Source organism: Coffea arabica, chromosome 7e (genome assembly GCF_036785885.1).
Source record: "Coffea arabica cultivar ET-39 chromosome 7e, Coffea Arabica ET-39 HiFi, whole genome shotgun sequence".
NCBI lineage: Eukaryota > Viridiplantae > Streptophyta > Magnoliopsida > Gentianales > Rubiaceae > Coffea > Coffea arabica.
In genome coordinates this window covers 6,735,095-6,760,334 of record NC_092323.1, presented here as the reverse complement: position 1 = coordinate 6,760,334, position 25,240 = coordinate 6,735,095, and the positions used below count along the sequence as shown (strand labels likewise).

General features: G+C 39.0%; 3 protein-coding genes and 1 long non-coding RNA gene across 9 annotated transcripts; 2 read left to right on the top strand and 2 right to left on the bottom strand.

Annotated features, from left to right (window-relative positions):
- The first annotated feature begins 3,739 nt into the window (after positions 1-3,739).
- LOC140011141 (uncharacterized) lies at positions 3,740-5,819 on the top strand. The gene is made up of 2 exons (XR_011818395.1): positions 3,740-4,212; positions 5,711-5,819. It is a non-coding gene; the product is annotated as an uncharacterized lncRNA (long non-coding RNA).
- A 662-nt stretch (positions 5,820-6,481) lies between these two features.
- Positions 6,482-8,718, bottom strand: LOC113700413 (protein PHLOEM PROTEIN 2-LIKE A10-like). The gene has a single exon (XM_027220851.2). The coding sequence runs from the start codon at positions 8,094-8,096 to the stop codon at positions 6,837-6,839; it is 1,260 nt and encodes a 419-aa protein (XP_027076652.1). The 5' UTR covers positions 8,097-8,718; the 3' UTR covers positions 6,482-6,836.
- Positions 8,719-16,583: 7,865 nt separating this feature from the next.
- Positions 16,584-20,814, top strand: LOC113701381 (ACT domain-containing protein ACR1-like). 6 transcript variants are annotated; one of them, XM_027221998.2, is made up of 8 exons: positions 16,584-16,894; positions 17,444-17,555; positions 17,699-17,744; positions 18,600-18,714; positions 18,924-18,991; positions 19,184-19,870; positions 20,008-20,112; positions 20,257-20,814. In XM_027221998.2, exons 2-8 carry the CDS (start codon positions 17,485-17,487, stop codon positions 20,635-20,637), a joined length of 1,473 nt encoding a protein of 490 aa, XP_027077799.2. In that variant the 5' UTR covers positions 16,584-16,894; positions 17,444-17,484; the 3' UTR covers positions 20,638-20,814. The 6 variants fall into 6 exon arrangements, with proteins under 6 accessions (XP_027077799.2, XP_027077800.2, XP_071915623.1 ...); XM_027221999.2 differs by having other exon boundaries at positions 16,584-17,157; XM_072059522.1 differs by having other exon boundaries at positions 16,592-16,714.
- A 436-nt stretch (positions 20,815-21,250) lies between these two features.
- On the bottom strand, positions 21,251-24,983 carry LOC113701380 (uncharacterized). Its single transcript, XM_027221995.2, has 3 exons — positions 24,185-24,983; positions 22,859-23,046; positions 21,251-22,128 (listed from the first exon to the last, which is right to left on the bottom strand). The coding sequence occupies exons 1-3, from the start codon at positions 24,828-24,830 to the stop codon at positions 21,451-21,453; spliced, it is 1,512 nt and encodes a 503-aa protein (XP_027077796.1). The 5' UTR covers positions 24,831-24,983; the 3' UTR covers positions 21,251-21,450.
- Positions 24,984-25,240: the final 257 nt, after the last annotated feature.

The window sequence follows — 25,240 nt, the reverse complement described above, 5'->3', positions numbered from 1 at the left end:
AAACCAAGGATCCAGCACAGCCACCATCCCCAGGAAACGAGTAAAAGCTTTTCCAGGACATTCTAGAACGTGACTGTCAACCAAAGGTTTTCAAAAGCCATTGGACTACATGTAAAACGTTGTTTCTTGTCCTTGTCGATTTCCTCTGTAAATTGAGGGTCAAAAAAACCCGAGCAACACGCCATGAATCAGAAGCCAAGAAACTGAACAGTACTTTGTCGAGTAAAACAAACATGCTATATACCATCTCACGTCTAAAATCTTGAAAAATAATAAATAAAAAAAACAAGGCACATTAATTAAGGAATTTTATAAACTTTTTTTTTAAAACGAAAATGAAATTTATAAGAGTAACCCCTCCAAATACGTCACCTGATGAAGTGTTACAAAAATATATAAGTTGCCAATGACACGAGTTGCGTGGTGGAACGAAATAAGTATTACTAATTTCGTCGTTGCATTACTGAAAGTTCCGTCTTCACGAGAGCCACTCCCATTTATATTGCATATATATATAATTGGAGTGATCTTTGGTGATATGAGCTAACCTTGACTATCAAATTGTTAATCCCTCGTGAATACAACAAACACCAAATCACTCTTTCAGGGAGGAGATTTGGCCGAGCCTTTTGTCATGTACCTTCATTCTCTATTTGACTCTGGTCAGCTACCACCTATATTCTTACGCCAATTTGCGACAAACAAAGCCATCATTAGGAATGAATTTGGATTTTTAACTGTTTTCTGACTTGTTTTTTCCCCCTTGTTATTTCTGTGGTCGTCTAGAATTTCTGTTTCTCCAATTTATTTATTTTTCTTCTTTTCACTATTTTGTTCGGCGGCATTAAAAGTCTCCCTTTTACTCTTCCAAGTTCACACCCACCTTTCAGCGTTGGCCTTCAATCATCAATCGCTATATATATTCAGGCTATTTCAGACCCTTTCTCAGCGCGCGTCTTTAAGAACTCTCACTAGCAAGTTACCACCAACATATACTACTTATTTTGAAGCGAGCAAAAACATGGCTAAGTTTGTATCCTTCTTCACAGTAGCCCTTCTTTTCAGCTTTCTGTCACTATCTTTTGCTGGTCGTCCTGAGCCGGCTTTTGTTGATGCCACCCTGATGAAAACTCAGCAACACGTAAGTGTCTAATTCTCTGTTCCCCTGTTTTTCAAGTTTTCACCTCTGCAGACATGCTGAGATGGTCTTTATGCTCATCTTTTTTTCTGATGGGGTGCTCGTATTCGATTTATTTCTGCAGGAGGTAGAAGCAAAGCAAGCAGAGATGGAAGAAACTTGCGGAGGAGTTGGGGAGGAAGAATGTTTGATGAGGAGGACTCTTGCTGCTCATCTTGATTACATCTATACCCAGAATCATAAGCCGTAGTAATTCAAGGAAAGACATTTTTGGTTGTTACCTATAGGCAAATAGCTGCTTGTACAACTTCTATGATCATGCAAACTTCGATTCCAGTGACCTGAAAAACATGTGATCATTAGACGTGATTGACTTGGCTCAAGTATAATCTTGTTTTGCTAGTTAATTTCTGACCACTGCTATTAAAAACTGCCTGTTTAGTGCTTGGTGCCTGGATTTCTGAACAGACTCATGTACTCAGGATGCGTTAAATTCCTTAGGATCTCTCAGTTTCTCTCTCTTTTTGTGGATAGAAATGAGGAATAATATCTCTTTCTTCGTATGCGAAACACCTGTAATTACAGTCTTTCATCCATTGCAGCAATTTCTTCTCTTTGCTGACTGTATTTTTAGCAGGAATGATCGGTTTCCTGAAATATACAATCTCTCCGCTGCTGGTTGCCTTTGATACGTTTATACACCGCGACCTAAAAGAACTACCAAAGACGATGATGATGTTCCCGGTGAAAAAAATGACCTACCCGAAAAGAGAAGAGAAAAAAATAAATAAATAGCAAGTTAGTTACCAAAAAAAAAAAAAAGGAGGTCGGTAAAGCAGTAAGAGGAGCTGACTCTGAAGACTCCAGTTCCGTGTGGTTGACTTAGATTCAAAAGTCAATTAAACGGGAATAAAAAAACGTTCGACCAAATACATACACCGTAGCCAGTAGCCTCCGGGGGCATAACCTGTAACTCAATCAACTTTAACAGAGACGCCTTGCTATACTATATAATCAAGTTGAGTACTTTAGTATTTCATTCGGTTTCAGAGTCCGCCCAAAGCAACAATTAATGAAAGCTCACGGGTCAACTAAAGGAATATTTATGATTACTGAATAGTAATCACACGTAATTGCATATTTATGGATCCTCATCTACACCAGTGATCCGTTGTTCCAAGGTGGCTTCGTACTTTTACAGCGATAGGGATCACAGCACTGGAAGTAAATTGTACAGAAGAAAGGAACATTTTATCTGTTTGTTCATTTTCAGAATTTAATGGAAACAACTACATTTTAAAGCAAGTACCCAAGGTCACAGGTTGATGTTGATGAGGTTGGTTGACAGTTGAGACATTATTATTGTAACTCCAACCTAGTAATGACCATTACTATACTACTGGTTACTACTATTAAATGGTTGCAGTAATAAATATTAGCGCAATAAAAATTTCTCCGAATTGCAGCCGTTAGTTCCTCGAGAACAATTCATTCATTTCACCTCATCATACATTTAGCCGAAACCTTGCGGCTTACAATGCGAATAGAAGGATTTGGGTATGTTCTGGGAGGTGGTCCTGAACCTAAATGAAATGTTGTCTCTGCAACAGCGGCCTGATATCTTATCTTCACGCACAGCGGAGCTCTCCCTCCTCTGATGTCTGATGCAGATTAGATAACTCGTCAGTGTGTATGTTGCTACCATTACTGTTCCATTATTACTCGTTTATCACCAATTGAACCAGTATCAGTTCATTTACATTATGAAATTTGGATCTGTTTCGGTGTACATGCCAATTGGATTCTAAGTAGTCCAGTTGCAGACCTATCTTCGACATTAAATTCTCCTGAAACAGCAGTAGTCAAAGTTGCTCTTTTCTTTTTTTTTTTTTTGGTTTTGTGGTTTGGGGGGGGGGGGGGGGGGGGGGGTTTGGATTAGGAGATGGAAACATGGTGCGGCCATTGCAGAAATATTGCCCTAATAATCCCACGGTTTGCATGGGAGAATGCAAGTAGTAGTAGTACATGTGAAAGCCCAGCCACCAACCCAGATTCGGTCAAATGATAGTTTACAACGTTTCCTGCAATCGGTCCAAGTTGAATCATCAAATGACTGCTTGCCGCTTCAACTAATAATGCTTTGGTGGGTATCATTCCATTAGTTTAATTATTCTATGGAGGGGTGCCACCACTTGAGATCCTAGGTGACATATTTTCTATGCCAATCCAATGCCACCTTTAATATTGCATCAAGTGTTCTATTATTATTTGCACTTTAATTTCTAATAATTCAAATTGATTTGGTTTAACACAAGTTTTCTCTACCCTCTAAACCTTTGAACCAAAATTAACCGACCACTCCAAAATTAACGTAGAAGTTGAGATGTTTCTTAGGATTTATTGGAGTATTCCTTGTTTAAAGTTTCAAGTAAGAGTCATGTAATGTAATGGAAGGTTAGGTGTATGTTCCCCTTCAATTTTAATTTTTTACTTTAATAAAATTTGGCTGGCATCTCACCCCCCCTACCCCCCCTATTAGGGTATGCTGGAAAAAAAATCTACCAACTCACATATTTTACCCCATTTAATGCGACACTACATCATCTAAAAGGAGAAAAAAAAAAAGAAAAAAGGCCTAAGTTTGTAATTTTCCACCCTCTCTCCTTTCTACTCATTTCATTCGATACACTTACTTTTTTGGCAACCGTCAGCCAAATAATGCATGTGCCACAAATGCTAGTCACAATAATAAAAGAAAGACACATGTAGGATAAATAATTCGAGCAAGATGAAAAATTACGAACATAAACGAAATTGGACTGAAGTTAAACCACACTGAGCCCAAACCGAAGCCCATTTATAAAGAGTATTGGGCCGGTGATAAAAAAAAATATGTGATGGCCCGAATCATCAACAGCGTCAGGAGTCAGAGAGGAACTTTCTGAAATCTGCAGAGGAGGAGGAGGAGGAGGAAGACGGAGTCTCCTTTCGGCTTGGAAGTGTTGATCCAAAGCCTGATAAATGTTCGGGAGAAGGAGGTTTTTGTCGTTTCCTTTGGTTATCGGAGCTGTTGTGTAAGCTTCCATGCCTTGTTCTTATTTTTTCTTGAATTTGTGTATGTCTATGTGTAGATTTGCTTGAGTGCTCCCCTGCTATGTGAATTGGCTGCGATTCAAGATTGGAAATTTTTATGCCTTTTCTTCCCCTGAATGCTTCTGAACGAGTCATAGCTATTTAATTTCAAGCCAGTGAAAATTTGTTGCTTTTATTATGGCATGAAGTTTCGAGGTATGGTGTTGTGCCCAAAAATTCGTAGAATAAACAAATGCTAACTGTGGTTATTATTGGAGAATGATGGTTAAATTCACAGTATTAATTGGGAGAGGTTAGACTTCATGAGTGAAGTATAGGCACTCTGGCAAGAATAAACTGATTTGCAATGGCACGCTAGCAAGGACAATTTTTCTTGAATAGGAGTTAGATGGTATTGATTAGTGATATTCATGTTGAGAGGCCTCTTTAATTCAGTGTTGTCTCAAATGGTAATCAGGAACTTTAGATAAGTAGCATTACCTATAAAAACTTGGGTTAGTCATGAAAACATGATCCATGCTCTTTGTGGGCATTTACACTGATAAAATCATTTCTGATAAATGTAGAAAAGAAATGAGGAGACCATAGGCATTTTGAAGATAGCGAAGAGTAATATGTATTGAATATTGAGAGATTATGTGCTGCTGTTAAAATTTGAGTTTGCATAGAGGAACTGCCTGCTGAATGTCATACCCCTGAACTTTAGTGCTGGTCAATGAAGTGAGACTGGTATGGTTCTTAAAGGCTTGATGCTTGGTATTTGGATGTCAGTGTCACAACATGAAACTCGTACAGGTTTTCAGTGCTGTTAGTAATTCCCTCAAGGTTTTAGAATGTTTCTGATATATGTGGTAAATTGGACAGGCCATACTCAATCGAGGGTGCTGTTGAATTTGTCATACGGGAATACTAGTTGGGATGCATTTATGCGGTTAAAAAGAGTCAATTTGTCATTTGCTTGTCTGGTAGGAAATGCTTCTTTGAAGATACACCTGTGCTTCTAAAATGATTTTGCGAATGGAAACCTTATTTCAGTATCTACGGCTTAACAAGTGTGGTGGAACCAAAGCTGTGCTTCTTGTCCAAGTGTGTTGGTGAAATTCTTAATGCAGGTTTAAATCCTAACAAAAACTTAATATTTTGACTGTATGTTGTGTTGAACAACAGCCTTCAGATTATTCAGACTTCACCCTCCATTTTGGGTGGAAAGAATGTTGAGAAGTCAGTATTCCTTGAGAATCTTGCTAGATTCAGTTTCTATACGAAGATTTTTTGATATCCTGATTGCCTTTGTTTGACGCTTGGCTTGGCTTGCTGCATTTGCTTGGGTGTTTCTCGCTGGCTTCACCTCTGTTTTGACCGATGTCATGTGCATTACATAGCTGTTTTGGTAGACATGTTTGTTGTGACTAAGCCTTTTGCTAAAGCTGTTAATAATTAGCTTTTATGGCACAATCACTGAAAGGGAGAATTCAGCAGTTGTGAAGCATTTTCGGGTAATACAGTAGATGGATGCGAGCAGTGGACAATGTCCTAAGTTGATATTAATAGAGCCGTAGATTCTCTCCCAATGTTGGGGTGACAGAAAGTGGCGCAGACCCGACTTCCTAATAGCCATTTATTAGTCTTGATATCCCAGAATGGATGGAGCATCAAGCAAGGTCTTTGTAAAAGTTATGAAGTCACCATTCTGAGGACCTAAACTCTTTCTAGCACTCTAACCTAAAAGTTTAGTCATTTGTTCATCAAGTTAACTGATTCTGTAATTCATGCACAATTCAAGTATCTAATATTAATTGCTGAATGATTTGTTCTGCAGGATTGGGGTCGTCTCTGGAAAAGCTATTTTTGGACCTCCACTTGATGACTACTGGAAGAAGAAACTTAAAGAAGAGGCGGCAGCAAAAGAGAATAAGCAAGCTTCTCATAGCTGATGATATAATCTCCTCAAAAGTATACAGGGCCATGATATTGTGATTCATCCAAGTCTCTTAAGAACTGATAACAGCAACGAATGTTGCCTCCGGGAGGCAGTTTGCCCATCAACTTCTTTTAGGGATACCAGTATCTGCCATCTGGTTATGGTTTTGGCGGACCCGTTCAACTCCAGAAGTTTGTGTTACAAAATGAATCATGTCATTGGTATCTAGGATTCAAGGTGTTTTATTGTTTTTCATTTGCTTTAAGCTTGATTCTACTATGGCCAAACATATGTAGAAGATTTATATGCAATTGAGGAGTTTCTTAGTGTATCAGAAACGAATTGTACTACACATTTAAGATTATAATATCCAAGTTAACGATTTCAGAAGCTGGCAACAGCTCAATGCTTTCTGCTGACGCCGCTTGCTTCTGTTACAAGCCAAAACTGCATAATGAAATCAAGGTAAGACCAAGTAATTCTCTTACGTAGTTTCCTGAACATAACCGAGTGAAATTTACCCGACGTAGAAAGTAGAGGGAAGATGAACAGGTGATGCAATTGAGATGTAAGCAATATTCTTCCACATATTCACGGCAGCTATACGTGCAAGTATAAAGCCCAAGATGAACTCGGGGAAAGAATCTAGTGAGCTGCGACCAATACCAAACACAGGATAACCGATTAATATGTCGGAACCAAAATCCATGGACTACTCAGAATGTGCAAACATAAGCAAAGGCATATGGAAGCAGCGGCAGAAGACTTTCTACTGACGTGTTGAACAACTTCGATCCCCCTATCAATCACCTCCTCATGGATAGCATCAACGCTACATCTCAAACTCTCGGCTATCTTTTCAAGTAGAAATTCCAGAAAAGACCTCACGCTTTCAAACGTCACCCTTCCAGTTACATCAAGTACAAGTCTCCTGTTGTTCGGAACTGCCAAAGTGGAAGACATCTTCCTCATCCACCCACTGTCTTCACTCTCACAGGATAATTTGCTTGGTTTGGATCCAAACGACATCAATTTTCTCTGAATTAAAGCCTTTTGATCTTTACTAGGGCTCAGTACAAATTCACTAGGTAGGTATTTCGAATCGTGGGCTGCATCCCTACCATGTGCATCAGCCAAAACTTGGTGAGAGCTCCTGACAAGAGTTTCTACGGCACCATTGCACAATGATGACAGCATTTCCTTTACTTTAGATTCATGCTTGGGATTTGTCATCCCAGAAAAGAGTTCATCATAAGGATTGATGCCCATCGTTTTGTCAAGAAAAACAGCAACCGCTGTACTCACGAACATTTGTACACAATCCCCAATCACTTCTCGACATTTATCCTCAAGTAGCAAATTGACCCACTTAGCAGTAGAGTTCGATTCATAAATATCATGATCCGCATTTGAGGAACCATTCAATTGCTTATTCGAATAATAAGTCACAACCAAATTCCTCGCAAAGCTGCCGACAACAACAGAGGCAAAACCAGAGCCTGCCTCCGAAAAAAGCTTATCCAATATTCTGTCAGAAAAATCTGATTTTGGACTGATGGAACCGCCACTCGTCAGTTTCTCCTGCCTATTACCACGCAATATTCCCACAGTCAGAGCAGTAGTAATCCTCATCAGAGACCCTGAAATCTCATCTGACCTAGTAATCTTCGATATTTGCCTCAAACTACTGGGAATTTGATCAGAATCAGATTGTATGAACTCTTTTAAATCTCTAGAAACGACACCAACTGCCTCCGCTGAATCAGACACCATCTCAGCTACGGCGACAAGGGCGCCCAAGAGCTTTGACAATCTTTTCCTCTTCTTTACCACAGAAGGCAAGTGATAGAATTTATATGCGCCATAAAATGCACCAAAGGCAAGAACCCACTTCTTCTTCTTCTTAGTATAATCAAAACCCCACTTCAAGAAATCCAAATCCATACAAATGAAGCCCAATTACTCTCAAAGACAGACTTTTTCGTTGGTCCTCAAGAAAAGTGCACGTTTTTCTGAATTCTCAAGAAATCTAACCAGAAGTGCTAATATGTGTCAAAAGCTCAAATATTGCTTTTCTATGACAATTTTGCAGACATAGTTCCAAGGATGCGTGTATCCACTAATGAGGTGTGTAGTATTATCCATAATTTCAAAGATTTGTACACAAACCTGGGAGGAAAAGTTGAAAAGAAGTTATGATGCAGAGGCAGTTGCAGAGGGACGTAGCTGACGTTGGTTTCTTGCAACGAATACCAGAAGGGGCTTGTGCGCACGTACTAGTAGCCTGTAAAAGACCAAATTGAAGCTGATCCACTAGGAATTTTGCATGCCGTTGCCTGATAGGAGTAACTAGAACCACGACAGCTGTGTCGTTTCTGTATTATGGCCCTCAATTCTATTGGTGGAATGGCTGCAAGATCCGAGTATATGAATACATAATTGGTTATGGATATGGATCATTTGTTTTGCACGGGTGAGACTTGAGAGGATACGGATGATGCATTGTAAATTGCTGACCGTGGCCTGCGTATTGTTCGCTTTTGGTCCCAAACAGCTACTTTTCCAACTTCCTGGATTTGATTTGACAAGTCAATCCAGTTATAATTCTTTTGCCAGCAAAGTCGGCTTCTTGCATGCTCTGTACAACAGATGTTGCTGCCTCCAATGGATAGGGAACTGGCATTTAACCAAGTGCACCTTATTTTTCAGCCATACCAAGAAATGAATAATTCGATGAAGCTAACTCTCTCTTATTTCTCAATTTGTGACAAATGTACTTTAAAGCGTAGTGCGGGGAAACCTGGCAATTACACTTTTTGCCCTTTCACTTTCGTTATGCTTTTCTTTCTTTTCATTTTCTCCAACCGAGGCCCACGAAGGGAAGAATAGTTTTGGTGAAATAATTTCGTCTTGTTTCTCTTTAGTGATCTAGCCTCTAGGTTGGAGTTGTCTTGGCCATTCCTATTACATATGTCACTTGCATCTTATATTTTTCCTATCTGAAATCATGGTTTGTTAAAGAATTAGCACTTTATATAAAATACAAAGAGGAAAAGTATAGGAAACATAGCCCATATCGATTGGAGAAGTATAATGTTTGATTATAAGCGTAAAGGAGAGTCTCACTCTTTAAACTAATAACTTCTGGGACGATAGACCCAATGACGCCTAATATTTATAACGGTACACAGTCCTCAATGACACAAGTCCAAATTGTATGTGATGATTAAATGAGTTGAAGGTGAAATATTTTGCTGCATCCCTTCGAATTACTCCCTCAAATTTAATGGTCCATGTTCGATACATAACACACAACATACGATACATAATATACACAATTAATTTGTATCATTGAAAAATCACATTTGCAGTTTGATTTGGTTTTGAGTCGCCCCATAACATGCAAGCTAAGCTAGTTGATTTTAAAGTGCTCTACAGAATGACCCGTTAGTCGGTTCCTAAAAGGTTTTTGTTTCAACTTTTGGCCTTTGCCCGGTGAATTTCGCCTCTAAGTTTACATCCTGCTGGTGCCAAAAAAAGGAATAACTCAACATTAGCCTAAAACAGCCATTCTTGGGATTATGGTCGCTCTTTCAAAAGGTGAGAGTGGGCGGGCGTCTGATCAGTAACCGGGCCTCGCGTCGCGAGCAAGGAGCATAAAAAGTATGACGTTGAGTAAAGTATGCCGGTGGACTGGATGTGGTCCAGCTTTGACCCGGTAAAATACTCCACCTTAGATGATGATAATGATCTGTGTAGACCCCACAAGGCTTCTAAAAAACAATAATGAGTTTGTTTGGATAGGAGTTTATTTGGATGATTTATTTGAAATAATTATTGTAGTACCTTTTGTAATGTGATTATGTGAAATAAAAAAGTAATTGGAAAGATAAAAAGGTAATTGGAATTGTGAAACAAATTATTTTTTTTCAAATAATTTCAATCCAAACACAATCAGTAAATTTGTTTGGATAGGAGTTTATTTTGATGATTTATGAGAGAATGAGACCAATCATCGCTCATATATCGCTGACGTGAAAATTAAATCCCTTAAAACGAAAATGATTAGTTTTAGTCCCTGACGAAAAAAAATGATCACTTTTAGTCCATTTTCACTTTTTCAAGTGGATTTTGACCGGAACTTATTGGGTCCACATGACATGCACAATTTTCAAAGGGTAAGAATGACAAATCACCTTGACTAGAAAATGTGAGGAGACTAATAGTGCAAAGCTTTAGTTAAACATTCATCAAAAAATATATAACTAACCCATCATTACTCTATCCCCATACCTGTTCTTATTAGTATCTGAAGGTCTGTCTAGCCTGCTGAAACATGCTTTGGATAATCATTGTCTGACTGGACTAAAGATTGCCAAAGATAGTCCTGCTATTTCTCATTTGTTCTTTGCAGATGACACCCTTATATTCTGTAGGGCCAGTGTAGGTGAGGCTAATCAGGTGATGAAAATATTGGAGATGTATGAAGCAGCTTCAGGACAGAAGATTAGTTTAGATAAATCTTCCGTGTTTTTCAGTAAAAACACTGGGGTAAGGAATAAGGCAGAAATCCTTAGGATACTAGGGGGAATGAAACAGGTGGACCAGAGCAAGTATCTTGGGTTACCTATGGTGATTGGGAGATCTAAAAATCAGGTTTTCAGCTATATTAAGGAAAGGGTGTTGGAAAGGCTTAAGGGGTGGAAAGAAAAACTGTTGAGTCAGGCTGGGAAGGAAGTGTTATTGAAATCTGTGATACTAGCAATGCCTGCCTATGCTATGAATTGCTGTAGGTTGCCTAAGAGCTTGTGTCAGGATATAAGTAGACAAATGGCTGCCTTTTGGTGGGGGGAGAGTGATGGGAAGAGGAAGACTCATTGGGTAGGATGGGAGAAGCTAGCTGCTGTCAAAGGAAAGGGTGGCTTGGGCTTTAGGGATCTGCAGGATTTTAATAGTGCCATGTTGGCTAAGATGTTATGGAGGATTCTGACACAGCCTAATCTGTTGATGAGTAAGGTATTAAAGGAAAAATACTTCAAAGGGGAATCTGTTTGGAAAACACAAGTAAGGGCAGGCGACTGCTGGATCTGGAAAAGCATAATGAGTGCAAGGGGGGTATTGGAAAGAGGAGCCAGGAAAAGGATAGGGGATGGCAGAACAGTGGATATTTGGAAGGACAGGTGGATACCAGGTGAAGGAACTGGTATGGTGTCTACTCAAAGGCCTGCAGGGTGTCATGTCCAGAAGGTATATGAGCTGATCCAGAATGGGAGGTGGCATAGAACTGTTATGGAGTCTTTGCTAAGTGAGGAGGACTGCAGGAGGATAGAAGGAACTCCAATTAGTCTATGTGCTGGAAAGGACAAGTTGGTGTGGCCACTTACCAAATCTGGTCAGTATTCTGTCAGAACTGGATATATGCTGGCTAGAGATATGAGGGGGGATTTGAAAAGGAAGGATCAGCAAGAGGCTAGCAATAGCAGGAATGAACCCAACTCTAAAGCCTGGAGGGTGCTTTGGGGGTTAGACATCAAACATAAACTGAAGCATTTTATCTGGAAATGTTTGCATGGTGTCTTGCCTGTCAATGAGGTAATCAGAAGGAGAATTGGACAGGGGGTGGACAAATGCAGTTGTTGTGGGGAGTTGACAGAAACTTTGGAACACATGTTCTTCTTTTGTAAGCATGCAGAGTATATATGGAAGGCAGCTCCAATTGATTGGGATGGGTTAAGAGAGTTTAGGCACAGCTTTTGGCTTTGGTGGAATAGTTTGATGGAAGCAAAGGACAGAGCAGAAGGAAGAAACCACATTGCTTTGACAGTGAATATACTTTGGCAGATCTGGAAATCAAGAAATCAAGTGCAGTTTGAGAAGAGGAGTAACTGTCCTGGAAGAATAGCTAGTAAAGCTGTGCAAGAGTGGGCTGAGTTCTCAGATGTTAGGAAGGGGATGGCTAATGCTGAGGAAAGGATGAAGGAACAGGGAGCTGGGGTAAGTAGTTGGCTTCCACCCTCTCAGGGCTGTATTAAACTTAACACTGATGCAGCCTTGGTGGTAAAAGATAGAAGAATTGGGTGGGGAGTTGTGGCAAGGAAGGAGGATGGAGAGGTTGTAGGAGCTTGGGCAGGTAGTGAAAGCAGGAACGGAATCCCAGCAGTGGAGGAGGCTTTTGCTATCAGGGAAGCTGTAATCAAGGCCAGACTGTGTGGCTGGAACAAAGTTGAAATACAGTCTGATTGTAAACTACTGGTGGACAAGCTTAGGGAGAGAAATGTGGATGATCCAATCACAGGGACCATATTAAGTGATGTTTTGTTTCTAAGTCATGATTTTGATGTTTGCCAGTTCTCTTTTGTTAAAAGAGAAGGCAATCGTGTGTCTCATAAGCTGGCAAAATTTGCCACAAGCTTGCAGGACGAAATCAGTTGGAAGAATTCCTTTCCAATTTGGCTTACTGTTTTAGCCAAGAATGATGTAGGAGCAGTTGCTCCAACTCTGTAATTTCTATTTTGGTTATAAAAGTTGATATCGTTTGGAAAAAAAAAAAAAAAAAACCCATCATTACTAACAATTCATCTCAACCCAAAACAACCCTAATTGCAAACTCGCAGCAACTGATTGAAATTCATCTGAAGGAAATTGCTAATTGAAATGCCAAATAAATTGGGTTTAGAGATAATGATGTAACAAGCGCCGGCAGACTTGGCGACCTTGGCTTGATCGACGGATGCAACTTCCACAATTTCTCCACCTTCCAGCGTTTGAGCCATCCTGACTTTCATTCTTCTTGGTTTCAGTAATTGCATTACTGCTATAGATCGTGACAGCACCATTGTCAACCAGCGTTGCAAGTGTTCGTAAAATGCCTGAATGAAATGTCGGAAGCTGTGGAGCACTGGGGAAAGCTCTGCATTTGCCTCTTAAGAGCCGAAGTCGCCGAAAACCCAAGAAACTCGAACGCAAAAGAGAAGTCCTTAAAACTCATAAAAAGCCAGCTTCTTCTTTGCCCCGATCATCAACCGACCATGAGCAGAATCTTGAGCTCCATCAAAAGCCTTGTTTAGACATCACGCTTCTATCACAAAATCTCAGTGACTTTGATCTGAAGAGTTTCTCAAAGACACATCCCATACAATCCATGCCTTCATCTCCTAAAACTTTTTCTCATCTTGCCATTGTCCCGTTCAACAATCCCAGCTTGAAAGTTGGCATAGTTTCTTCACGGAAGAAGGGAAAGAGTCCAATGACGTGGCACTGGAACAAGAAAAAGATGGAAACTTTGACAAAGCATTTCAATCCCATCCCATTTTCACCCCAAAAAATGCTGTCTTTAGATATTGCAAGCCACCAAATTTTGCTCTCAACTTTAGGCCTGTGGAATTTTTTCCATCTTGATTTTGACCAGGAACTCCTGACAGACTTGCTAGAATGTTTTGGTCAAGGAAGCACATTTTCATTTTTCTTTTTCATTTTTTTGCATTTATCTTTTATAGCACATTTGCTTGTTATTTTCTTGTTTTTAATCACGAATTTCCTTCAAAAGAATTTCAATCAACTAAGAGGAGTTTGAAATTATGGTTCATTTTGGTTTGAGATGAATCGGAGATTTTCGGTAATGGTGGAATAGTTTTTGTGTATTTTGATGAATATTTAACTAAAGATATGCAGCATTAGTTCCTCAAATTTCTGATCAAGTTGATTTTTCATTTTTACCCTTTAAAAATTGGAAACGTCATGTGGGCCTAGTAAATTCCAATCAAAATCCGCTCGAAAAAGTAAAAATGGATTAAAGGTGAACATTTTTTGTTTGTTAGGAATTAAAACTAATCATTTTCGTTCTAAGGGACTAAATTTTAACATCAGTGATATGTGATGGACGATTGGTACAATTCTCCCATGATTTATTTGAGATAATTACTGTAACATTTTTTGTGATGTGATATATATATGAGATAAAAAGGTGATTGGAATTTGTGAAGTAAATTTTTTTATTTCAAATCTTCCTAATCCAAACATACCCAGTGAAATTTAAAATGGTTGGAATGATGATTAAATTATCTAAAATGGCACGATTTGGTCACTGTGAGCAGTTTTTCTGTTTTGGCGAAAAAATCATTCAACTCCTTAAAATCAGCGTTTTGGTTTTGGGTCTTTTTTGCTAGATCAAATGAAAAAGAGCTGACATTTTTGTGAAACCTAGAATAGTAGGTCAAATGTGCATTTTTTGGTTGATTTATTGGTTAACTTAGCTAATATAATCCAAAAAGCCCATTTTAAAGAATTAAATGATTGGATTGTGCCAAAAAAAAGTTTAATGTTCGAACTGTACTATTTTAAATAATTTAATGATTATTTTAGTCATTTAATCCATTTAAAAACGTCCATCCATCCACGAAGAGAGAGAGAGAGAGAAACTGAGAAAGACAGAAAGATACCCGGGCCACGTATTATCCTTTCGGAAAAAAAAAAAAGAAAGAAACCCGGGCCACGTGTATCCCGAAATTGATTCGCAGCCACCGCCTTGCTTAAGAACTACGTGCCGATACCTACGAGTCCGAGCCGCCTCAATGGAATCCTGGAACCGGATCATCATCAACAGCTGCTGCCAACCACTGCCATCTCATTCTTACTTTACACGTAGCTTACACCGCTCTGCCCACCTCAAACGCCCCTCACGACGACCATAACAACCATTGGTTACCCAATTCACCCTTAAGACTTGACCCGTCCCAATTCCCATGCTGATTCATAGCTACTTCTATCAATTGTACGCAAGTATTACGCTACGATTAAGCGAGCATCCTTTTATCGGTGGCTGTTTTTTTTATTCTTGTGGTTTGATAGTAAAAATACTACTAGTTGAACAAGAAATAACTAACATGGAAGTCTAACAATTCATCCTTGAAGGAAGTTCAAAATAAAATTTATACAAAAAACTATTTTAGAAAAAAAATGTTGAAATGCACTTTCTTATTTGTTAATGAAACTCTTTTTGATATTTTGACTATCTAAATTAGATTAAAAAAAAAAACTACCCATATCCTTTGTTAATTGTATCATCAATTTTCTTTTTATGAAGGTGTAATTAAAATGTAGAGTATCTTCAACTTTTTTCCTTCCTTTTGGGTTTACATGAGCAAAAAAGTCACAAATAAGAGAGTGTCACTAGCATTTTTTTTATAAAATATTTAGCTCCTTATCAAGTTTGAATCTAAACAAGAAGCTGGAGCCTTATTTTTTAACTTCTACTAAGGGTCTGTTTGGTTGGAAGTAAAATGTTTTCCTTGGGAAAATATTTTCCGTGGAAGTAATTTTCCATGAAAATCATTTCCCTTTCGTCATTTTCAGGTGTTTGGTTAATTTATTGAAAATATTTTCTTACTTCATTTTTCTGGTGTTTGTTTAACTTTTGAAATATTTTTACTTTTATCTCTATCTTTACTTTCTACACATTATAACTACATACTTCTTCCCATGCAAAATAAGAAAATTTATCTCATTGTTTAACTTTAAAAAATCTTGGAGAAATGTATATATGAATAAAAAATATCTCCTTAAACAATAAACAAATTGCTGGTCATTTAGTGTCAAATATCAATCACATGCAATGCTTATTGTGACATATATCTTGCACTCTCACTGCTGAAAGTTTCTCTAGAAAAGAATGTCCCTATTATACATAATTAATTATTAGTATAGGATGAGCACGATGAGTTTTTTTTTTATTTTGAATATACTAGGGGGAGGGTTGGGTTGGGTTGGGTGGTACGGGGGAGGGAGTGTAAGGAAGAGGTTTTGGGTTCGAATCTTCCTGTTTACACTAAAAAAAAAAAAGAACATACTACAAGATGTTTTCAGTAAGTTTGGAACATACTACAGGCGGGATGCATGCATTTCGGAAAACAACTTCAGTAAGTTTGGAAGGGAAGTTGTTTTCCATAAGATGAGTGAAAATATTTTACATAGGAAAATGTTTTCAATAACTTTTGTGCAACCAAACACGGGAAATTAGGAAAATATTTTCCTGGAAAACATTTTCACTCGAAACAAACGGACCCTAAATGTATTTAATTTGAATTTTGAGTCAAATCATCTATACTGTTATATATGAAGGGAGTGTACTGGCTTTGGGGTAATTTTTTTTCACCTTTGGATTTCCAAATTTACTCTCGTAATCGCTAAATTATGCCTTTATCATTTGATTGCATCTTGCCCATATTGCCTATCAATGCAATCAGAACTAATTTTCGCCCATAATCACTGATAAATATTGTAATCACTAAGTTAATTAAAATTCTATTCAAAATTTTTTTATAAATTTGAGAGTTTATTTTTTAATAAAAATTTTATACTAATTTCTTCTATACTTTTTTTTTTGTCAAAATTAAACTCTTCTATATAAAAGGTGGTTGTTGCTAAATTGGACATAACTTTAGTTTGCCCTTATCACTAGTAACTAGAAAAGGAGAATCCATGTTCGGGCCGGAAAAGTCCGTTTAGCTAACGGGAGAGGATAGGAGGCCAGTTGGAGCTTATATAGAATTCTTAGGCAGATACATGTACATTTCGCGTATCGCTAATGTTGCTCTTCTGCTGCAGTTTTCTCTCCCCTGCACCCTCCCTCCCCTCTCCCTCTCCCTCTCCCTCTCCCTCTCTGTTGTCAAGGAAGGAGAACAAGTCACCTGGAGTTAAGGGTCTCCCAGGTTTTGACTTTTAAAATATAAATTTCTAGTCCTCGGGTAATCCCAAGATCTTATAAGTAAACCATACTCTCTATCTTTTCTCTGGTGCATTATGCAAAGAAAACCATTTACTCAAAGAAGCTCCCATGTTAGATTCTCTTAGACAAACGCTTGCCCAAATAAAGCTTCCTATTTAAGCACCAAATTCCAGTTCTCCTTCGTGCCTCCGTCTTTTCTGATCTGATGAGTCCTCCCTTCAGTTTCGGATTCTCCCTTTTTTCTTTTATTTTTCTTTCTGTTAAAATTTTCTTTTAAATGAGGTCAGGACTCAGAGTATCTTTTGATTCATCTTCTTGCAGTTTAAAACATTTGTTTGTATTTGATTGATTATCTTAGTGAAAAACAAGGAAGCCTATCTCAATATTTTCTGTTTTGTTATTGTTGTTGTTTTTTTTTTTTTTTTTGGATTAATGGGAAAAACAAGAATATACGCCGCTTCCTTGCTCAATTTTCTGAACTGGCACGCGCTTAAAATCTGAATTAATTCGAAGGAGATTTGCATGTCAACTTTGTTGGACATTTATTTGGTTTAGTTGACTATTTCAGGTTCAGGTGAAGCATAATCTCGGAGATCATTAAGACAGGAGATGGAGATCATTTATAGGCCTTATGTTGATCCGGATATCGTATCTCTAATTGAAAGAATGCATCCTCCAAGGTTTTTTCTTGCATCACTTCGTCCGAATATATATATAGACACACACATAATCGTCCAATTTCTGTGATTCAAAATCAGTTTTTGCGGGTTAACTCTGTTTGCTTGACCCTTATACGAGCTTCTTCTTCTTGAGCTTTCTGCAGGGTTTCCATAGACAATGATACCTGCCCAGATTGCACCCTTGTGAAGGTTAGTAACTAAGAACAAGAATTTTTAGAAAGTACGAATCTTTATTAGTTGTTTGGCGACCTTTGTTAGACCAAAGTTATTGCTTAGTCAGGTCTTTCTTTAAGGGATGATACCAATGGTTTCCTTGACTAAATTATTCAGCTAGAATTTCTAAGTTGAAACGGTGGGGACGGGCTAATAGATTCCAGCATAGATGTGAAACCAACCTTGAAAAGGATATCAAGATACCATACCACTGCCAACATATGCCTGCCTGATTACATTGAAACAGGTGGACTCGTTAGTTATTCCAGTGCTTTTTGTTGTTTTGAAAACCCTCAACATTTATTAGTCAGTAGTCACTTAGTAGTAGTGATCTATCAAAAAAGTCAGAACTTTCAGTTACCATTATTTTCCCGAGTCCTTCATTGGGCATCACCAATCCTAGGATCCTGATCTCTCAGACAATGCAAGTGGTTTTGGCTGAAGTCAGTCTGTGACCCACCGAGCACACTGGAAACCCATCTCAGATAGAGATCTATATGAAGCTTTTCCTTCCAGACTCTACCCTCTCAAGATGATTCCGGCTGAAGTCTCAATCTGTTGTATTAGGGCCATTAGGTCAATAAAGAATAGTACCATATGTTTAATTCAAGGCAACTTAAGGGGAAAATGACATGAATTATTTTCAAGGGCTATATCCACTCAATGGTCTTTTAGTGCTTCCACAATCAAAAGACATAAGCACGGCACAGAAAGGAAGTAACAATGGTGGCCTCTGACTGTAAAGAAAACCTTTACATGTGTAAATGCACAATTTTTTTTTGTTCTGCATATTATTTAATTTTTCGTCGTCTTTTGCCTTTCCGTTCAAAGGTTGATAGCGCAAACAAGCATGGGATCCTACTGGAAATGGTCCAAGTTCTGACGGATCTGGACCTCGTCATTTCCAAATCATACATTTGTTCTGATGGTGGCTGGTTAATGGACGGTTGGTCTCGCCTTCTTTGCATCATACACCGTTCTCGACTCTGAGCACCAATGAGAAAATTCTAAATGGTTATGTTGTATGCCGAGTGAATTAATTATTGGTTGCAACTTGCCAGACATGTGAAAATGAACCTTTTTTATCCCTACGTGAGTCATACACGATTACCTTATTTTAACTTCACACTCATATTTTAAATTCATGTTTCACAGTATTTCACGTGACAGACCAACTGGGGAACAAAATTACTGATGAAAGCCTCATTCATTATATTCAACAGGTTAATACTTAATACTCTCTCCCTTTGTATTTTACGGGAATTGCTTAGTATTTTTAGTACTCTTCTTTCCCTTTGTATTTTACGAGGATTGCTTATATGTTAGCGTATACATGAGGAAATTTAATTTTAATTTAATTTTGTATTTTTTGCATGCTCTAAATAAATTACACAAAATTTCAAATTTACTTTTAGGCAATCAGCACAAGTAGGGAGAGTTCCAGGGAGGTCCAACCATCTATTAGCAAGAATGTGAGGCCAGCATACATCTCTGCAGAGCATACAGCCCTTGAGATGACTGGCACGGATAGACCGGGTCTAATGTCGGAGATGTCTGCCGTGTTGGCTGAAATGGGATGCCATGTTTCGGCTGCTGTAGCATGGACTCATAACGCCCGTGCTGCATGCATCATCTATGTGGCAGATGAGTGCAATGGCGGGCCGATTACTGATCCCTGCCGGGTGGCACGTGTGCAGGCTCAACTAGAAAATGTAGTCGAGGCTCATCACTGCAACGGTGAGAAAAGGAGTGTGAGGTTGGCATGCCCTGTAGGTGGAAAAACACACACGGAAAGGCGGCTCCACCAGCTGATGGCAGCCGATAGAGACTATGAGGCATGCTGTTCTTGTTCTGTCCAGGATGATGATGGCAAAGATGAAGAAATGAATTCAAACGGAAAGTTTGATTGGCAGAGGAGGAAAGAACGTGAAGCTACTACACGCGTTAAAATAGAGAATTGTACCGAGAAGGGGTACTCTATAGTTACTGTGAGGAGTAAAGATCGACTGAAGTTGCTCTTTGACACAGTATGTGCTCTGACGGATATGCAGTATGTTGTCTTCCATGCAGCGATTAGCTCCAAAGGACCAAAAGCAGTGCAGGTAATGTGTCTTGTCTTGGCTTAACTATGCGTGCGAGTTTATCCTTTTAACTACATGGTTCACTGGCTTTTTCCATGACAAAGAAAATGTGCATCTGGTATGGTGGTTCAAATTCTAATCCTGTGCTTTAATTTCAGGAATATTACATTAGGCACAAGGATGGATGCACCCTGGACTTGGAAGTGGAGAGGCGAAGAGTGACTCAGTGCCTCATTGCAGCTACAGAGAGGAGAGTTTCTCACGTAAGTATAGAAAACCATCATTTTAACTTCAAGATGGAGGTTGCGGGCTCCGACGCTGGAAAGGAAAATAACACTTTTTTTTTTTTTTTGTCGAAACGATAGGAAAATAACACTTAAAAATGTCTTTAACGAAATTCTGTGCAGGGAATAAGGCTGGATGTGACCACTGAAAACAGGATAGGATTGTTGGCTGATGTTACGAGAGTGTTTCGAGAGAATGGGCTATCTATAGCAAGAGCCGAGATTGGAACAAACGGGGACAGAGCTGCTGGGACGTTTTACGTTAAAGACGCCTCAGGGGATAACATAAGCAGAGAGACGCTGGAGATGGTGCAACGAGAAATAGGGGGTGGTACCGTACTGGTCCTTGATAAGCCGTTAGATCTTCGGTCCCGAACCACATCATCTTCCACCGGCGGACGCAACAGCGCTGGCACAGAAGACAGGCCAAAGTTGTCGTTGGGAAGCTTGTTTTGGTCGCACCTTGAGCGGCTCTCAAGCAATTTCAGGCCCATAAAATCCTAGTCCTTTATAAAGGGCCAACTTAGCACTTGATTTATGTTAGCTCTTCTTCTGTGAATAGTTTGCATCTCTAGGTGCACTAGCTTCTGGCAAATATAGTCCATTTGTGAAAATTGGTAGTACAGGTCATATGCTAATAGTGCATTTGTGTAAATTGGTATATATTACCGCTTCATCTCCTCTCTCTCTCTCTCTCTCTCTCTCTCTCTCCGCAGCTCCCTCATGGCCTAAATTACAAGATTTGCCAGTTTTCCTCCCCTGATGTCATAGTGTCAGAATGTGTTCTAAATACTGCCAAGAGGACCAATTCAGTATCAAAACTTAGTTTCGAAAATCATGTCAGTTGACACATTCACAAGGAAATGATGCTGTGGAACTCAAACCCTTTCATAAGTCCAAGAATAGTCAAACGCTTGGTTCGGTAAATGGGCCCAAACGCTTACACGAGATGATGAAAAGGACAACAGATGGACAACAACCAACAGGTAGTACTAGTGTCACACGTCCAAGGGCATAAGATTGCTCCACTTTACCACGCATCTCGACTACTCAATTGGTTCTTTGTTGTCCATCTACATGAATTGGAAAACACATCAACATAATTGCTCATTTACCATTGAGTTATTGATCTGCTTAAGTTTATCAGATCAATTGCCCTGTTGTTTAGTTATTGCTCATTCAAGGAGTATATTTACAGCATACAATTTAACAAGACTGAAGGTGCACCAAATAAATTAACAGTACACTATTCACAAGCACGTAGAATGTAGAGATACCATGTTTTGTACACACACAGTTGACTGATTACATAGAAGATCACGCCACATCAATGTCATCAACATCAAGCCAATCACTGGATTCCTTCGAGTCAGGGTTCCTGGGAATTACCTTCTTAGATCCAGCAGTTTCAATGGCCCCGGATTGTGTACTATTAGACAAGTCAGAAGAGCTTTTTCTCAGTTGAACCCAATCTCGTGCATCTTTGTCCGGACTGTGACTTGTTTTCTTAAAGCTAGCAGGCACATCCATATCATCCTCTTCGAGATCACTAAATGACACATCCTCATCATTCTCAATGGGAATTGTAGCTCCACCTGCACCAGCTCCAGAGCTTTCTTCCTTCAACCAATCATCGGCATCATCTTCATCTTTCTCTACCAATACATTACTTGAATCAAAAAGTATACTTTGATCCTTAGTCTGGTCAACATATTTTTCTTCAATCACCGGTTTGTCAACGATAGCAATTTCAGCACTCATGACAGGGTGCTTCTCTATCTCATGTTCGATGGCAGCAGTGGAAGTTACAGATTCAGTAAAAGATGTTTTGGGAACATTATCATACTCAGTTTTGATAGGTACTAATAGGGGTTCTTCGGGTTGATGGTTGGAATTATCTTGAACATCAATAGTGCCCTCCCCAGACCAGTCTTCTTGTTTTGCCTTGGAACGGTTCTTCAATCCCTGGGATAACAAGGCCCTGGCTTTTACTATCTGCAAGGACAACATAAGAGGGCAGACAAAAGACTAAGACCACCTAACACATGAATTCTTATGTAAACATCCAACTCATCCAAACTGAAAATAGAAGGCATAATGTCCAGTCTTTCTTTATCTTTACAAGATTCCCTAAATTATACTTGAAACTGGACAGTTCAGATATCATACCAATTAAATTCTCTATAACACAAACACAGGGCATCTCTAACTTGTGCCCCTTTTCCCCTCTCTAAAAGAAATTAACAAATATAGCCCAGTTGCAATTGGTTTAGTTTTATAGAGAATATTGAATGCTAAAGTACCATGCCAGACAGCAAAATGAAGATTGCATGAGCAGCTCATCAACTCTTACAGAAAAACTCAAAACTTCAAACAAACAACAGATAAGCAATATTCAGTTAAAACAACTGCCATTGCTATCTCATTCAAAGTCAGATCATGTCAACGGGCTCCCAGAAATATTAGTTTCAGCTAAAATGTTTTGTCAATTTTATCAATGAAGACAACAGGAACGTACAGAAGTATTGCAACATTCAACATAACCACAAACAAGAATCAATACGACCTTCTTGGCTCCAGGAAATCATAGGCTATTACGGCTGAACTCAATAAACATACACAAAAGTACAATGTTTAAAGAAAATTGGTTCCTCAACAACATTGAGAAAGTATTATCTTTTACATTGAAATAAAATAGAATCACCATGTCATGTAACCAACTTGCCTGGGGGGTTGATAGTAGTTCCGCATCTTTCTTATCCAGTCTAGGGTGAAGAAGCACAAAGTATATCTTCCAAAAGCAACTCTCACTCATATAACCTGGGCAAAGTTCAATCCTCAATGCAGCTAATCTTGGGGCAAGTTGTTCAACAGCTAAAGCGTGTTCTTGCTGAGCATCAGACAAGTCAAAATCTAGCATCACATAGCAAGCAAATGATCACCATGGAGATCACACTATATTTATCTTTCCTGTACTAAATCTAGAAGAGATAATGATCATAATAAGCTGGATTCACAAAATTATGGAACAAAGGCTATACTGATGCAGTAATGGTCAGAGTTACCATGCAGCCAAATATGGCATGTTACAAAACCTTATGACTCAGAAATAACAAACCAATAATTAAAGAAATATAAATCGACAGACAAATATAGGAAATCAGACTTTGAAGTGAGTTAATTTTTTTTTATCAAAAGCTAGGCAAAAAAATTTTCTTATGCGACATAAATTTATTAAACACGCAAACAAGAAGGGAGTAGGGAAAGTGAATAAGAAGGGACTTTTTTCAATTGGAAAAGAGATGACACTTTTGGGATTAGGAGAAGAAAAAGGTGAAAAAGGCAACACCACTGGCAGCTAATAACCACCATGTTAATTTCTTCAGCACTTTTCAGCTTTGCCAACTTGATCAGTAATTCTTTTTTCTGAGAAGTCAGGGGCAACAAGTTAGAACTGTTGCCACTTCTAACGAAAACCCAGCAACCAGCATTTGACATAAATAGTGAGTCCTTGCCAATTTGAGCTGAGTCTAATAAATGAAATATTCAATGAAGCCTTCCAGGATCAGTTGCAGTAATCATGCCTGCGGACATCTGGTGCCAAATTGTTGCCCTCTACCCGATTTTATGCCAAAAAATGATATGTTTTCTCTAATCAAATACACCTTTCGTCTAGAGAAACAGAAATGTCCTCATAAAAACTCAGTAGAATTAAAGTTGACAATGGTTAAACAAAAGCTGTTTTTCTATTAAGCACAAAAAAGAAATTGTACTATGCATCAGGAGGATGAACAACAGATCGCCAAAACACACACTCTTACAGAATTACGTAGCATCTCAACCTGCACTCCGCCCACTGGCCAAAGTGCTTCTCCACAGCTAAAGTTAAATCAACCTAGTCCAACACTAAAAGCTCTAACAAGCCCACCAAAATCATCAAGAGTCAACGCAAAAGTAGACAACGAGACCCAGTCCAAAATATACACATTAGGTTCGAAACGGCAAAAAACATAGTAACAATAATAATTTGAGTAGTACAAACAGGAATTACCATCATCATCGTCACTTTCAGGTAGTGGTAGTGGAAAATCCAGCCAAGTTTCAGGATGCATTGCAATATCTCTTGCAAAAGATACCACTTCATTAGTCACCCCAACAGCACCGCCACTCGACAAAGCATTATTGCCTTCCCCTTCCTCTTCCTCATTATCCGATCCCAATTGCAGAAAATCAGACGCCATTTTCGTGAACTCAGACACAGCTATGTTGTTCGACAGTATCGATATCCCACTGCGAAACTTTCCCCCAATCTCCGCGAAATCGTTCCGGATTCCTGTTATTCCAATGGCTTGGGAATCTAATTGATCCTGATCGGATCTGGAAATTGATTTTCCTCGGGGAGTGGTGGATTCTGAGTCTTGGAGAGGCTTGTAGGGTTCGGACTGAGGGGGCGGGGCGAGGAATGAGGCGACGCCCCAAAATTGGCGGGTTAGGGTTTTGGTGAGCTCGGAGATGTCATCCTTGACGCCGCGTGGAGTTGAAGTCGGCGATGATGATGATGGATCGAGGTTTTGATTCTGCTGTTTTTCGTGTTCTGCGTCGCGTTCATTGAGATTGGAAACGACGGCGCTTCCCTCGTGGTCATCGGTTTCGTCGAGTTTGAGAGTGTTGGCAATGGATCGAGCTAGCCATGACATTGTTAAGGCTTTCTGACGGCCGGAGGCCGGCGTTCGGCTTTCGGCGTTCGAGGATTTATTGCCAGTGAGAATTAAAGAGTTGGCGTCAAGTACAGACGCAGCAGTTCAATCCGATCTATAGTACTGTTCGGGAGAGTTTTAATTACTGCTAATTATTTCCCGGATCACGATGGCGTTTAGCTAGTTCAGAGCTATGTTTTCAGAACCGGACCGGATAGCGACTCGGCCGAGGTCAGGGGTCAGGGGTCAATGGGTTCGACCGGGGGTCGATAGGGGTCGAACCGGATGACGTCATAAATAAAAATTATTTAAAAATTAAAATATTATATATATAATATCTAATAATATATTGATATTAATAAAGGCATATTCATATATATTTGATGTTTCAAATATATTTAACAAGAAAA